Below are 17,625 nucleotides of genomic sequence, written 5' to 3' on the forward strand. Positions count from 1 at the left end.
GTTTTTACTCTTTTTCACCAAATATTTTCCATTTGTTGTCTTGTTCCCCCCGCACCCACCCCCCCAGTGACAATGCTTCTTCAATTTTACAATGGAATGCAAGAAAAAAAGGATTAACTTTCTCACCAACTTGGATGTCTTCTGTTCTGTAAAGTGGGGCAAGCCTGTAATTTTATTCTGGGTCGTAGGTGATAGCATGGAATGGAGGAGAAGATGCCATTACTAAGACATAGTAGAAATTGACTATGATCCAAATATTCTTAGACTACCAATTTGAATTTTAACAACAAAAAGATATCAAATTGTCTCTTTTTCTACATGGACTGTATGTGATACAACACAGTGACCTTGAAAGCAGTTCTAATTTCAGGCTTGTCTTCCATTGTTACTGTATTTGTTAGATCGTTTCACAGTAGCGAATTTGACTCGTTAGGTATGCTATATTTCATTTTCAGAATTATATCAAAGCTTGACATTAGAACAAATGTAGCTGTTTGCAGCTGGGTATTCAAGTCACTTCTAGCTTTTCCTATAAGTGCAAATAGATTTGAATTTTCCTTTCTCAGAGTGATTTACGAGATTCCTGGCCAGTTTGTTGATTTCCTGAGCACTTTCTTCTTTATCTCTTCTTGCTTACCTTATTTGAAACTTATTGTTTTCTCTAAAAGTGTATGAATAAGAAAAAGCTAGATAAAACTTAAGCTAGCGAATCTCATTATTTTCTAGAAGCCCTACTAAAATATACTTTGTTTTTAAAATTTACTAGGTTTGAAGGAGTAGGGCCATGAGGCTGATTAGAAGAACTGTATTAAGGAAGAAGTGCTGGCTGAATTTAGAGCTGGGATTATAGTAGTCCCCCATTATACACTCCAAGACCCTCAGTGGATGTCTCAACCTACGTGCGGATAATACCAAACCTCATATATACTGTTTTTTCCATCTGATAACAGAGAAAGCTACTAAGTGACTAATGGACAGGTAGTGTATATAGCATGGATATGCTGGACAGAGGGATGATTAATGTCTCATGAGGGATGGACTAGGACAGCACAAGATTTCATCAAGCTACTCAGAACAGCATGCAATTTAAAACTTATAAATTGTTCATTTCTGGAATTTTCCATTTAATAACTTCAGACTGCAAGTGACTAAAACTACAGGAAGCAAAACAGCAGATAAGGAGGCACTGGTGTATTTGTGGAATTTAGCGTACTTTAGTTTCATAAATAATCAGGTCTACTGCCTTACAGGTTTACCACTAACAGAATATTGGAATTTTAGTCTTGTTTTTTTAATTTTGGTATAAAAATTTAATTCCTTCATGAATAAGAAGAAGAATCATAATAATTCAAAGCTTTCCTATGTAAATACCTAAGATGGAACCAATTCAATCCAAAATTTAATGGTATACCTATTATGCACCTAAAAATGAGCTAAACGTTTGGTTCATAAGGGTTCAGAAAATATATATATATTACTAGCCCAAGATTCTTATTTTTTTAAATAACAGGATGTAAGGAGAAAATGCATTAGTTTATTATTTTTCTATTTAGTATTTTTTTAAATTTGCACAAATGTATGGGGTACATCTACAATTTTATTACATGCATAGGTTGTGTAGTGGTCAAGTCAAGGCTGGGTATCCATCACCCAAATAATGTACATTGTACCCATTAACTAATATCTCATCATCCTTCCCCTTACCTCCTCACCCTTCCCAGTCTCCATTATCTATCATTCCACTCTCTACATCCATGTGAACATATTTTTAGCGCCCACTTATGAGTGGGCACATGTGATATTTGTCTTTCTGTGCCTGGCTTGTTTCACTTAAGATAATGACCTCTAGTTCCATCTATCTTGCTGCAAAAGACATGATTTCATTGATTTTTATGGCTGAATTGTATTCTGTTAAATATGTATATTTAAATATATATCACATTTTCTTTATTTGTTCGTCTGCTGATGGACACTTAGGTTGATTCCATATCTCTGCTATTGTGAATAGTGCTGAGATAAACATACCAGTGTAACAGATATCATTTTTTATATATTGATTTCTTTTCATTTGGGTAGATACCTGGTATTGGGATTGCTAGATCAAATGATAGTTCTATTTTTATTTTTTGAGAAATCTCCATATTATTTTCCATGGAGGCTATACTAATTTACATTCCTTTTCTCCACATCCTTACCAACATCTGTTATTTTTTGTCTTTTTAATGATAGCCATTGCCATTCTGACCGTGGTAAAGTGATATCTCCTTGTGGTTTTAATTTGCATTTCTCTCATGATTGGTGATGCTGAGCATTTTTTCATATTCCTGTTGGGCATGTGTTGTCTTCTTTTAAAAAATGTTTATTCATGTCATTTGCCCACTTTTTAATGGGATGTTGTTGTTGTTGTTGTTGTTGAATTGTTTGAGTTCCTTGTATATAGAAATATTAGTCCCTGTTGAATCAGTAGTTTGCAAATATTGTCTCCCATTCTACAGATTGTCTTTTCACTCTGTTGATTATTTCTTTTGCTGTGTAGAAGCTTTTTAATTTAATTAATTTCCATTTGTCTATTTTCGTTTTTGTTGCCTGTGCTTTTGAGGTCTTAGTCATAAGTTCTTTGCCTAGACCAATGTCTAGGCAGAGTTTCCCCCTAGGTTTTCTTCCACTTTTTTTATATTTTTGGGTTTTATATGTAAGTCTTTAATCTATCTTGAGTTGATTTTTGTATATGGAGAGAGATAGGAGATAGGTGTCCAATTTTATTCTTCTGCATATGGCAATCTAATCTTCCCAGACCATTTATTGAAGACGGTGTCCTTTCCTCAATATATGTTATTGTTGGCTTTGTCAAAGATCAGTTGGCTGTAAATATGTGGCTTTATTTCTTGTTTCTCTGTTGTTTCCATTGATATATGCAGGATACAAAATCAATGTACAAAAATCAGTAGTGTTTCTATATACCAATAATAATCTAATTGAAAAAGAAGTCAATAAAGCAATTCATTTATAATAGCTACTAAAAATATACCTAGGAATAAAGTTAACCAAGGAAGTGAAATACATTCACAAGGAAAACTACAAAACACTGGTGAAAGAAATTGTAGGTGACACAAACAAATGGAAAAACATCCCTTGCTCATGGATCAGAAGAATTAGCATCATTAAAAGGACCATACTGCCCAAAGAAATCTATAGATTCAGTGTACTCTCTATCAAAATACCAATGTCATTTTTCACAGAATTAGAGAAAACAATCCTAAGTTTCATTTGGAACCAAAAAGAGCCTGAATATCCAAAGCAATCCTGAACAAAAAGTCCAAAGCTGGAGGCATCACATTACCTAGCTTCAAATTATATTACAAGGGTATAGTAACCAAAACAGCATGGAAGTAGTAAGAAAAAACATTAGTTTAAAAACCTATTACCATAATACAGAAACACATGAGTCACAGTAGAAGATCTTATTCACCTAGACAAGTATATGCACTAAGTGAGGAAGGAAGCATTCAATAGGTGATGTTAAACACTAGCACTTTGTTGGAGAGGTCACAATCCTCATGAGCAGAGCAGTGAACACTGTTTTAGAGTTATGGTATATGTTTTAGCTGTTATTGGGAAAAAACTTGTTTTAATTGTGAAAGTAGGTATGAATTCTTCTAAGGATCTATTAGAAGAAAACATTATGCAAATATTCATTGAACAAAAATGTTTATATGTATATGAATTGTCTCTTACCCCGAAGAAACTTTCAATGTAATTGAGGAGTTAAGACTGGCATATATGAAACCATTATAAACATGACAGAATAAGAACCTACATTAAACTCTTAGGGTAAGCTTTCTTTGTCTAGGAAGACTTCATGGAAGAAGTGAGATTTTAGATATCCACTGAAGAATTGATTGACTTCCTCATGTTATAATGAAATTTACCTTTTGCAGTAGAAGCTACTGTAGCATGGACATAGTTATTGTAAGCAATGAATTGTATTGTAGCACAGTAGGGATGACAATCACAGGTTCTTAAGTCAAACTGTTTGAATCCAAATCCAGAGTCTACCACTTACTAAGCTGCATCTCTATAACATGAGATAGGGTTGTTAAGGATTAATGAGAATGATGCTTCCATATACTGTGGAAATAGTATGAGCTCTCGAGTCTGATAGAGTTTGGTTCAGATCCCAATTCTGCCACTTACTAAAGACCTTAGGCACTTGTCTTCTCAAAGATTCATTTTTCTCATTTGTAAATGGAGACAATAAAGCGTAACTCATGGGGCTGTTGTTATGATTAAATGAAGTAATTTATGTAAAGCACTTAGCAGAGTGTCTGATGTATTATAAAAGCTCTATAAATAATGTTATGCTCTTATGAAATCTTACTCATGTGGAGACTTCAGTTTTATCTTTTTATTCATGTTTTCAGGGTGAACCTGGTCTGCCTGGATACCCAGGAGACCCGGGTATCAAAGGTGCTGTTGGAGATACGGGTCTGCCTGGATTGCCAGGGACCCCTGGAGCAAAAGGACAACCAGGCCTTCCTGGATTCCCAGGTAATATTCCTATTTTTAAATTCTTCTTTCTTTCCTTATGTACTGTAACCAGTATCACAGAGCAACTTATTTGACAGACTTGTATTCTATTTCCCAATCGAATACTGACTAGCAACATAATCTTGAACTAGCTCTTTACCTTTTCTTAGCTCAAATTTCTTTCTGTATAAAATGAAAATGAGTAATACTGACTCAGCAGGACAATATCCTGTGGACAGAGAGACTGTTTGGCAGAACATTTTTCAATCTTTGACTGCTAGCCACAAATCAATTAAGAAGCCTTACTATTTTTGTAGGTGATAATATATGCTTCCAAGCTGTAGCCTGCTGCTGATTCTCTTAGAAAGTTGTACGCAGGCACACAGCTAGTGGCTGTTGGTAGAACAATCATACAGTTCATTCAAATGACAAAGACTGAGTCATTCAAGCAAAGGGTCTTAGCACTATAATCAAGTGGGTAGCCCAAACTAGATTATTATAGTACCTGCTTATTCATGATCATATTTATTAATTTTTGTCTTCTGAATTACACAGCGGCACAGATGAATAGATCTTTGCTTATCTTTTTCTTAACCTTTGTATTGACTTATAGCATACATATTGTAAAGTACACTTAAATGTGGAAAACTATAGATGGTTTTTTATTAATATCTATGTATATATCCATGAATCCACCATATATATCAAGATATTAAATAGTTCCCTCATCCCATAAAGTTTATCCATGCCCCTTCACAGAGAACCCTCCCCTGCTACACCGATGTAACCACTATTATGATTTCTATTACCATCAGTTAATTTCGCCTGTTACTGAAATTCATATCAGTGGAATCATACAGTGATCCTTGTGTCTGGCTTCTTTCACTCATTATGTCTGTAAGATTCATTTATTCTATGGTGTGTGGCAGTAGTTCTTTATCATTGCTGTGTAATATTCCATTAGAGAAATGTACCACAACCAATTACCCATTCTCCTGTTGATGGACTTTTGGATTATTTCCACTTTGGGGCTATTATGAAAAAAGATGTGATTAAAATTCTTTTACATGTCTTTTGGGAAACATATACACTGATTTCTCTTAGACAAACACTTAGAAGTAGAAACACTAAATCACAGAGTAGGTACACATTTACCTTTAGTATATGGTGCTGGACAGTTTTCCAAAATGGTAAATTGTAATTAATAAATTACAGTCCCACCAGAAATGCATGAAATATCTACTTGTTCAGTTGCCTATGTCCTCAATGTCACTGGGTATTGTCAGTCTTTTTAATTTTATCTATTTTGGTGGGTATGTAGAAGTATCTTACTGAGGTTTTAATTTACATTTTTCTAATGAATAACAATATTAAAATACTTTTTCATATATTAATACTTATGGGCCATTTGGATAGCATCTTTTTTAAGTTTCTTCTCAAGTTTATTGGGTTGTTTGCCCTTTTTCTTATTGATTCAGAACAGCTTTTTATGTGTTCTGGACATGAGTCCTTTGTTAGATACATGTATTGCAAATATGTTCTCCCTACCTCAGATTTGCCTTTCACTCTCTTAATGTTTGTCTTGTAATGAACAAAAGGTTTTAATTTTAATAAAATCCAGTGTATCAATCTTTTCTTTTATGGTTAGTGCTTTTTGTATACAATTCAGTAAATATTTGCCTATTTGAGGTTATGGAAATGTTCTCCTAATTTTTTATAACCTTTAGTGTTTAAACTTTTACATTTAGGTTTATGAGCTGTCTTGAATAAAATATTTTTATAGTGTGAGGCAGGGGTCAAGGTTCATTTTTTTCCATGCACTTATCTAATTGCTATCGACATTACTTTTTTAAAAGAACCTAAGTTTACACAATAAATTTCAGTCCCTCCATTGTCAGAAAACCAAATGATGAATATGTAGGGGTCTATTTCTAACTCTGTATTCTGTTCCATTGGTTTATTATCTGTTCTTGCTTCAATACAATACTGTCTTAATTATTGTAAATATGTATTAAGCCTTGAAATATGGTAGTATAAGTACTACAACTTTGTTGCATTTTTTTTTCTTTTTTTTTTTTTTTTGAGACAGAGTCTCGCTTTGTTGCCCAGGCTAGAGTGAGTGCCATGGCGTCAGCCTAGCTCACAGCAACCTCAAACTCCTGGGCTCAAGCAATCCTGCTGCCTCAGCCTCCCAAGTAGCTGGGACTACAGGCATTCGCCACCATGCCCGGCTAATTTTTTGTATATATATTTTTAGTTGGCCAATTAATTTCTTTCTATTTATAGTAGAGACGGGGTCTCGCTCTTGCTCAGGCTGGTTTCAAACTCCTGACCTCGAGCAATCCGCCCGCCTCGGCCTCCCAGAGAGCTAGGATTACAGGCGTGAGCCACCGCGCCCGGCCTGTTGCATTTTTTAAAGCTTGTCTTGGCTATATTAGGTTTTCTGTATGAATTTGGCAGTCATTTTATCAATGCTTGCCTTGGCTGTTCTAGATCTTTTGCATGAATTTGGAAATCAGTTGATCAATTTCCATTAGAAAATACCTACAGGGATTTTGATTAGGATTGCAATACATCTCTAGATAACTTTGAGGAGAATTAATATTTTAATAATATTCAATCTTCTAATCCAATGAACATGTTATCTTTCCATTTATTTAGGTATTTAATTTAACAATATGTTGAACTTTTTATTTTATAGATCTTGAACATCTTTTTTTAAAATTATCCCCAGAAATTTGATTCTTTCTGATGATATTTTAAATGGTATTGCTTTTCCAGGTTCATTTTCCAGTTGCTTATTGGAATATATAGAAATAATTGATTTTGGAATACTGAACTTGTATATAGGAAAATTGTTGATTTCATTTATTTATTCGGAGAGTTAACAGGGTTTTTTGTTTTTTAAACTGACATCACCTCATATTATTTTTTACTTCTTTTCAGTTCTTTATACCTTTTATTTCTTTTTCTTGTCTAATTGTACTGGCTAGGACCTTTAGTATAATGTTTAATAGAAGTGGTTATAGTTGACATCCTTATCTTTTTCCTAAACTCAGAGGGAAAGTGTTCACTATTTTACCATTAAATGTAATGTTAGTGACAGAATTTTTGTACATACATTTTATTAAATCAAAGAAATTCCTATTGACTGGGTGCAGTGGCTCAAGCCTGTAATCCTAGCACTCTGGGAGGCCAGGTGGAAAAATCGCTTGAGGTCAGGAGTTTGAGACCAGCCTGAGCAAGAGCGAGACCCCTTCTCTACTAAAAGCAGAAAGAAATTAGTTGGACAACTAAAAAATATATATATAGAAAAACTTAGCTGGGCATGATGGCACATGCCTGTAGTCCCAGCTATCCAGGGGGCTGAGGCAGGAGGATTGCTTGAGCCCAGGAGTTTGAGGTTGCTGTGAGCTAGGCTGATGCCACGGCACTCTAGCCTGGGAGACAGAGTGAGACTCTGTCTCAAAAAAGAAAAAAAAATTAAGTAATTAATTAATTAAAGAAATTCTTTTTTATTTTTAATCTACTGAGTTTTTTAAATCAAGAATGGGTGTGAGTTTTATCAAATCCTTTTTCTGAATCTACAGAGATGATCATGGTTTTTTTCTCCTTTATGCTGTTGATATAGTGAATCACAGTGACTGATATTTTATGTCAAAACAACTTCGTATTCTTGGGATAAACTCCAAGATGTTCATGCTATATATATTATTTTTAACTATTACTGGACTTGATTTACTATTTTTTTTTTTTGCAATTGTCTATGACCATGAGCAGTATCGGCCTATTATTTTCCTTTCTCATAGACTCTTTGTCAACATTTTGCTGTAGGGATTTGGTGGCCTCATGAGTTGGAAAATATTCTCTCTTTCTCTATTTTTTCTTTAAATATTTCATAGAATTCACCAGTGAAAGAATCTGGGCCTATAATTTTCTTTATGGAAACACTTTAAATCACAGATTCAAAGCCTTTAATAGTTATATCACTATTCAGATTATTTATTTTCATGTCAGTTTTGACAAATTGTGTTTTTCAAAAAAATCAACCATTTCATCTACATTGTCAAATTTATTGGCAGAAAGTTGTTGATAATTATCCTTATTTTGTCCTTTTAATTTCTGCAGGATATGTAGTGAGGTCTACATTTAAAAATATTTTGACATAAGTAATTTTTGGTTTCCCTTTTTATTTTGAGCAATCTTGCTAGGCATTCATGAAGTTTTATTCATTGTTAAAAATTAACTTTTGAATATGATTTATTCTGTATTCTATTTCATTGGTTTTTTATTATATCTTTATTATTTCTTACCTTCTACATTCTATGGATTTGCTCTTGCTATTCTTTTTCTAGCTTCTTTAGTTGGAAGCTTAGATCATAGTTTTTTCAAGTTTGTCTTTTGTAATAGATGTATTTAAAACTTTAAGTTTCCATTAAGAAGGGTTTAAGCCAAATTTTGTGTTTTTTGTGCTTTCTTTATCATTCAGTTTAAAATATTTTCTAATTTCCCTGTTGATTTCTGTTTTAATCCATAGGTTATTTAGAATTGTATTGCTCAATTTACAAATACTTGGGGGCTTTTCATCACCTAGTAAAGTTGTAGCTGTAGCAACATTGTAGCACAATTCCTCACATTTGTGGTGATGTTGGTATAAACAAACTTACTGCATTTCCAGTTGTATAAAAGTAGAGTACACACAATTATGCATAGTACCTAATACTTGATAATGATAATAAATGACTATGTTACTGGTTTATGTATTTACTATATAATTTTTGTTATATATTTTAGAGTGTACACCTTCTACTTATAAAAAATAAGTTAATTGTAAAACAGCCTCAGGCAGATGCTTCAAGACATATTCCAGAAGAAGGCATTGTTATCATAGGAGATGACAGTTCCATGGGTGTTACTGCCCCTGAAGACTTTCCAGTAAAATAAGACATAGAGGTAGAAGATAGTGACATTGATGATCCTGAATCTGTGTAGGCCTAGGCTAATATGGATGTGTCTTAGTTTTTAACAAAAAGTTTAAAGTGCAAGAAATTTTTTTAATTTAAAGCAGAAAAAAGCTTATAGAATAAGGATATAAAGAAAAACCCAGATGGTATAGCCTACTATACACCCAGGCTATATGGTATGCCCTATTGCTCCTAGGCTACAAACCTGTACAGCATTTTACTATACTAAATACTATAGGCAATTGTAACACAGTGGTAAATATTTATGTATATAAACATATCTAAACATAGAAAAGGTACAGTAAAAATATTGCAAGATAAAAAAAATGGTACATCTCTATGGGGCACTTCCCATGAATGGAGCTTGAAGGATTGGAAATCACTCTAGGTGAGTCAGTGAGTGAGTGGTGAGTGAATATGAAGGCATAGGACATTACTGTATACTAACTACTATAGACTTCATGTTGTGTTCAATATTCTATTAATCTCCTCCACAAAATTATTTTTAGAGCTACCATACATCTCCAGATATTCCCTATTTTTTCACCCATTATACATATCTTTGCCTATAGATTCTTTAAAATATTTCTTATGGCCCATTTAAAGTGCTTTTCTGCCTTATTCCAACATTCTACATATCCATGAGTCTTTTTCTATTGAGAGTTTTTTCCTTCTGGATAAGAGTCACATTTTCAAATTTTTTCATGTCTGGTATCTTTTATATACTGAATGCTGTGGATAGTATGATATAGAGATTCTGGATTCTATTAAATTTCTTGAAGAGTGCTGAATATTGTTCTAGTAAGCAGTTCAATTACCTGAGAATCAACTTATCTTGCTTGCAGTGGTGGAATTTTAGGTTTTGTTAGAGCAGGGCTATTTCCATTGGCCTTAGTCTTAGATGTGTCCCTTAGATCTGGCATATGGGCTTTACTCTTAATGTGTGGCTCTTCTGAGGTAATTTCCTTTGAAAATTTTCATTTAGTATTTCTTATAGTGAAGTCTCTTATAGTGACAGCAAATTCTCTTAGCTGTCATTCATTAGAAAATGTTTTTATTGTGCTTTCATTTTTTATTGAGTTATATAGTAGACAAAATTCTAAGATCCCCCACCAAGATCCCTGGCCCCTGTTTATTCTGTCAAAGACTAATCTAGGTACTACTGTGGAAGGGTTTTGCAGATATGATTAAGCTCCCAAATCAGTTGAACTTAAGATATGGAGATATTCTAGGTGGCCCTAGTCTAATCACATGAGCTCTTTAAAAGCAGGGAGTTTTCTCCAAGTGGTAGCGGAAGAGGAAGTGAGAGAGATTCAAAGCATGAGAGAGATTCCTACATAAGAAAGGATCTCCATTGCTCCTATGGAGATGGCCCACGGAATAGAAATGTGAGTGGTGTGCAGGACCTGAGAATGGTTTCAGGCAGCTAGTTAGCAAGGAAACAGAGACTTCAGTTTTGTTTCCCCAGGAAACTAAATTTGGCCAACAACCTGAATGAGCTTGGAAGTGCATCTTTCCCCATAGCCTCTACTTAAGAGCTTAGCCAGACCAACACCTTGATTTTAGCTTTGTGAGAAGCTAAGCAGAGAGCCCAGCTCAGCTGTGCCCAGACTGTTACCTACAGAAATTGTGAGATAATAAATGGGCATTTTTAAAGTCATTAAGTTTGTAGTAATTCATTACATAGCAATAGAAAACGAATGCACTGCTCTTCTGGTCATTCTTTAGGTTTTTACATCCCTCCTCCCAAATATGCCTGTTACTGTTTACTTTCAGAGTCCTTGAATAGTCGCTTTTTGTATTCTGTCCAGTTTTTAATTAGAATCAGTGAGCAGAAGAGGCTGTAATGGGCTTGCTCCATCTTGGCAGACGTCAAAACTATTTAGGGGTAAATTTAACAAAATATTTGCAAGGTATGTCCACTGAAAACTATAAAATCCACTATGAGAAACTTTTAAATACCAAAATAAATGAAAAGAATAGATCATATTTAAGGACTAGAAGATCAAAATTATTAAGATGCAAATTGTCTCTAAAGCAATCATAGATTCAAAGTGATTCCAATTAATAACACAACAGGCTTTTTTGGGTAAGAATTGACAAACAGATTCTAAAATGTATATGGAAATGGAAGGGACATAGAATATCCAAAACGATTTTGAAAAAGAAAAACATAGTTGGAGGACTTGCACTACCTGATTTTAAGATGTACAGTAATTAAGGCAGTGTGGTACTTGCATAAGGATTGATAAATAGAATATGGACCATAGAAAGAAACTCATATTATGCAGTCAATTGACTTTTTGGTAAAGATACCAAAGAAATCCAACAGAAAAAACAAAGTCTTTTCAGCAAGTGGTCCTGAAACATCTAGATGTTCATATGGGGAAAAAAATGAAACATAGGTGATACGTTACATCGTATAGAAAAAATTTATTTTAATTAGATCTTAGTCCAAACCTAAAAGCTAAAACCATAATGTTTTTAGAGGAAAACATAGGTTAATATTTTCATGACTTGAAGGAGGCAAGGATTTCTTAGGGCACAAAAAACAGTAACTGTAAAAGAAAAAAATGATAGATTAGATTTAATCAAAGTTTAAAACTTCTGTTCATCAAAAGACACCACTAGGAAAATGAATAGGAAAGACATAGACTAGGAGAATATATTTGCAAAATATATATCTTAGATGATATCTGGGATATATAAAAAAACTTCTTTCTACAACTCAATAATAACAAGATATACAATCCAATTTTGAAAAATGGAGAAAACTTTGAACATATATTTCACAAAAGATATACGGATGGCCAATAATCACATGAAAAGGTGGTCAATGTCATTAGCCATCAAAGAAATGCAAATTAAAACCACAATAAGGTAGCTCTATATACTTGACAGAATGGCTATTATAAAAGCAACTGATATAAATAATCACATAGGTTGTGCAAAGATCTGGAACAACTGGAATTTCCCTCATGTCGTTTTGAGTATAAAATGGTTTGCATTTTTTTTTTTTAAACACAATATACACCTACTCTCTGACCCAGCAATTCTATTCCTTGATATTTACCGAAGATAAAATAAGACATATGTCGACAAAAAGACCTGGGAAGATATATTCATAACAGCTTATTTATGATAGCTAAACACTATAAATAGATTAGATTTCCATAGAGAGGAGAATGAGTTTTCATAATACTTAAAACCTGACAACAATCCAAATGTCCATCAACACGAATGGATTAAATAAAATTATGGTATTTCCATATAGTGGAATCCTACAAATTCTACCAATGTAATATAATATTTTATGTTTATGAATATATAATAATGCTGGCTTTTGGATAAATTGATTTAAAACATAAAAATATTCTTAAAAATTGCTAGCAAACACCAGCATCTTTTGGGTTCCTTTTTGTTCTTCACTGTTTCTATACTAACACTATACATTTGAAGTTTGAATTGTAGGTCTTAAAGCAACACAGAGTTTCTTTTATTTTTAAATTGAGATCTTTACTCTAGGAATCCCAGGCCCTCCTGGACCAAAAGGCATTAATGGCCCTCCTGGGAACCCTGGCCTTCCGGGAGAACCTGGTCCTGTAGGTAAGCATAATAAATAAGGGTTTGCTGTTCTGTAAAACTAAGACTTATCATATTCAATATGGGAAAGTCAAATCATGTTCAGCTGTGACCTTTTTCAAAACAAGGAAACATGGTGATCATTCACTTAACACTGTGTATTTGGTACAAAATAACTCTTAATAAAAAGTACTTAAAATTATCATTATGTGACCTTATTTTTAGGCTCACTTTTTCCAGGCAGAATAAATTCAAGTCTCCTATCTTATAAGAGAAGATAGAAGCTCTGATTATTTTAGAATGGTAGGCTGTAGCCATTTTGTTTGTTTCTAAAGTAAATCTCTTGGCTCCATATGAGGGCTGTAATTCACCCTTCTACTCTTTGCACCTTACTGTCTTGGATATTGTAAAGCCATATTAAAATGAGAAACTGAAAAGTTTTAGGTTTTTTAATGGACTGTTCCTTATTCTTATTATACTCCTTCATTTTTTATGCTTCATTTCCATAAGATTTCATCATTCAAAGCAGTGTCTCAAAAGCACTTTGTTTCTTTTGTATAGAACTATTTGAAGCTGGTGTGGAAAGAATAGGGTATATGGAAGGAAAAGAGAATTGGAAGGCTGGTTGTAACCTGTTGTACTCTATTCTTTAGGTGGTGGAGGTCGTCCTGGGCCACCAGGGCCTCCGGGTGAAAAAGGCAAACCAGGTCAAGATGGTATTCCTGGACCCGCTGGACAGAAGGGTGAACCAGGTGCTGTATTTTTTTATTTTTTGTAATTTTCTAATTTCCTCCTCATCTACTTTAACTTGCCTTTTTTTTTTTACTCACAATGAAATTATATCTTCTTTCTTATTTTCTAAGCCATCACACATTTTTCCCTTCTTAATTACCTTCTTTTTAAATTTATTTTTATTTCTGCATATTATTGGGGTATAAATGTTTAGGTTACATATATTACCTTGCTCCACCCAAGTCAGAGCTTCAAGCATGTCCATCTCCCAGATGGTGCACACCGTACCCATTAGGTGTGAATATACCCATCCCTTCCTCCCCGCCACACCTGCCCAACACCCAATGAATGTTACTACTATGTGCACATAAGTGTTGATCAATTAATACCAATTTGATAGTGACTTAATTATCTTCTTTCTCTTCATCCTGAAAATATTAGCTCATGTTTCTTGATCAAGTTTTCTCCCTTTTATGCAAAACTCCATATCTTTTCTTGTCCAATTTTTCATATCAAAAAGCGGTTGCCTGGCTTTTTCAAATTTTTTTGTTTTACTATGTAATCTATATTTCATTTATATATTTTCATGTAAGCATATAAAGATATATTTAATACTCATTACAAATAAAATATATATTTATATATTTTTCTCATGTAAGGATTGGGCCGGACATGGTGGCTCACGCCTATAATCCTACCACTTTGGGAGGCCGAGGCGGGAATATCGCTTGAGATCAAGAGTTCACGACCAGCCTGAGCAAGACTGTGTGTCTACCAAAAATAGAAAAAAAAAATAGCTGGATGTGGTGGTGGGGTCGCCTATAGTCCCAGCTACTAGGGAGGCTGAGGCAGGAGGATCTATTGAGCCCAGGAGTTTGAGGGCTGCAGTGAACCATGATGACGCCACTGCGCTCTACACAGTGTGAAAAAGTGAAACTCTGTTTCCAAAAAAAAAAAATTGTAGTTCTGTGTTGGAAATAAGTCTACATGTTTCATATACATTGTTGCACTTAATAAAAATCTCAGTGATCTGAAAATAATTTGTTCTTGTTTCATTATTATTATCCACTTTAGATTTTTTTTTGTTTTGTACTCTGACAGGTCAGCCAGGCTTTGGAATCCCAGGACCCCCTGGACTACCAGGACTTTCTGGTAAATCTTAATGAAACATTCTTAATCTATTCATAAAATGAGAATATTCTTCAGTACATTTATGTTTTCATCTCTGCCATTTACTGTTAAAAATGCATATACAAACCTAGAATACTAAAAGGTAGAGTTGTACCTTAAAGCATTTATTATTTGGCAACATAGTATAAGAAGTTGTGCTATATAAAAATGCATCATTAAAGGAATCTACACGTAGATATCTCTTCATTAACTTCCTAAATAAATGATAAAGAAAGAAGGCAAAACTGTAGGAAGAGTAGATTCACAAAATTTTAAAAAATGCGTTTAGCCAGAAAAAAAAAAAAACCCACAGTTTTCTCCCGTGGAAGCAATATCAAGTTAAGATAAGGAAACTCTGTAGAAATATAGATCAATAATAAAAATGTTTTTTGAGGCTGGGCACAGTGGCTCACGCCTGTAATCCTAGCACTCTGGGAGGCCGAGGTGGGAGGATCCCTCAAGGTTAGGAGTTCGAAACCAGCCTGAGCAAGAGCGAGACCCTGTCTCTACTAAAAATAGAAAGAAATTAATTGGCTAACTAAAAATATATAGAAAAAATTAGCCAGGCTTGGTGGTGCATGCCTGTAGTCCCAGCTACTCAGGAGGCTGAGGCAGAAGGATCCCTTGAGCCCAGGAGTTTGAGGTTGCTGTGAGCTAAGCTGACGTCATGGCGCTCTAGCCTGGGCAACAGACTGAGTCTCTGTCTCAAAAAAAAAAAAAAAAAAAAATCCCCATGTCTCAGCCCCACACATAGAGATTCTGAAATAAGTGTAGGTACTTCACAGGTCAGTCTCAAAACATTTGTTTTAGGAATTTCCTCTAGCCATCTTGAATCTATCTATTCTTGAAGATACTTTATACATATTTTTTCTTCTTTTTTTTCTCACAGCTACTGGGCATCATTGCTTGATGTCTTAATACAAAGGATACCTTTTAGGATGAAAGCTTTTATTGTTCCTACATTTCTGTGCATACTCAAATAGTTCTGATAACAGATACATATATATTTAATAGGAAAGATGGTTTATGGTTTTCTGGGTGGATTTGGGATTTGATGGAAGATATAAATGACTCTTGTGAATTTCATTAATTGCTCTAATAAATATGAATAGCTTTAGCCTTATAGGCAAACCTATAACTCAGTATCATTTACTGTGTTCTTTAATGTCACTTTACTTTCATAGGCCAAAAGGGCGATGGAGGATTACCCGGCATTCCAGGAAACCCTGGCCTTCCAGGTCCAAAGGGTGAATCAGGCTTTCCTGGTTTCCCTGGTGTGCAGGGTCCCCCAGGCCCTCCTGGTTCTCCGGGTTCAGCTCTAGAAGGACCTAAAGGCAACCCTGGGCCCCAAGGTCCTCCTGGAAGACCAGGTATGTCCACAAATAGTAGGGGAATGGTCTACTTATTAGTCCATTTATTTCATTTTGCTGGTAGGTTATTCAGTCTTTAAGACTTTAGAATGTATAATTTAAGAACTCCTTACAAGTAAATAACTTGGTTTACACTGAACTCCATCCATTTCCATGACATCTAATAATTCTTTTTGGTAATCCATTTCATCATTTATTTAACAAAACAACTTGGAGGAAAAAAAGAAATAGTGGTTTTATTAGTCTTGTTATTAAAGGTAAAACTAAACTGATAACCTGGCAGCAAAATTGTCATCTGCATTTTTAAATGTGAGCTTCTCAGCATGTTATCACAGAAATCATTTTAGCGATCACCCAATAGATGCTTGTGGTCTATACCAAAAGTATTGCTATGGTTCTGTCATAGGATCAGCAAATGTCACCAGGCACAATAAAAAATTTTATTTTCCATAGGAATTAGGCAATCAAACTTATCTTCAACATCACAGCATGATCAAATTGACTAGTGATCTCTTCATACCAACCACATATCTATTCCTCATTTGCCTTGTGTTCACTGCTCTAGTAGTGTCACTTTTGCATTCGATGTTCACCTTTTCATTTTATGTCTGTGCTGTGTCATTTCATTTTACTAATTTTGGAAATGCTCATTTTCATTCTGGATTAATGTTGCTGAGCCTAGTCACTGGTGATAGGTTATTAACAGATTTTTGAGACTTGATATTCAATTTTTGTATTTCTGATAATTGTAAACTTGACCTTCATTGATTTAAGAAAAAAGAGAAATCTAAGATTAAAGAAACAAAGCAACAGTCCTTTTATCCTTTGAGAGTCTCTAACTTATTTTAAAAAGCATTTTAAAATGAAAAAATTCATTTAAATTATAGTAAAATATAAAGTGATTAGAGTTAATTTTAATAAGACATGCTCTAAAAGCATGAATTAAGTGGGATCACATATTGTGTTCAGGGGATCATTTGCAAAATCAGATTTTATCTGGTCTGACTTGGCTGTCTGTGGAAGGTATTATTTAAGGTTTTACCTTGTCTTGTTATTGAAGAAAACCAGTGAAAATCTCCTCAGCCATGTTAAGTTTCTTGCATGTCATGTAAAGAATTGAAGCAAAAATCTTGCTTGGTTTTGCATGCAATAATTCAAATAAACCAAACTATTATCCTTTTTATATTTTAATCAACACTGTGATTATTCATTCTTAATAGTAATGGAGCTCACTGTTGAACATTGCTTTGAAATAAGTCAACATAAGGCCATTAGTCATA

The 17,625-nt window shown here is 34.0% G+C and overlaps 1 protein-coding gene across 1 annotated transcript in view; it reads left to right on the forward strand.

Moving 5' to 3' along the window:
- The window catches only part of COL4A5 (collagen type IV alpha 5 chain), a 223,403-nt gene that overhangs the window by 173,922 nt on the left and 31,856 nt on the right, over positions 1–17,625 (forward strand). Inside the window, exons 37-41 of the mRNA XM_012750437.2 lie at positions 4,422–4,548; positions 13,017–13,097; positions 13,727–13,825; positions 14,907–14,957; positions 16,160–16,345. Coding sequence (XP_012605891.1) covers positions 4,422–4,548; positions 13,017–13,097; positions 13,727–13,825; positions 14,907–14,957; positions 16,160–16,345 — 544 coding nt within the window. The remainder of the gene's footprint in view (positions 1–4,421; positions 4,549–13,016; positions 13,098–13,726; positions 13,826–14,906; positions 14,958–16,159; positions 16,346–17,625) is intronic.

This window comes from Microcebus murinus, chromosome X (assembly GCF_040939455.1).
Source record: "Microcebus murinus isolate Inina chromosome X, M.murinus_Inina_mat1.0, whole genome shotgun sequence".
NCBI classification, from domain to species: Eukaryota; Metazoa; Chordata; class Mammalia; order Primates; family Cheirogaleidae; genus Microcebus; species Microcebus murinus.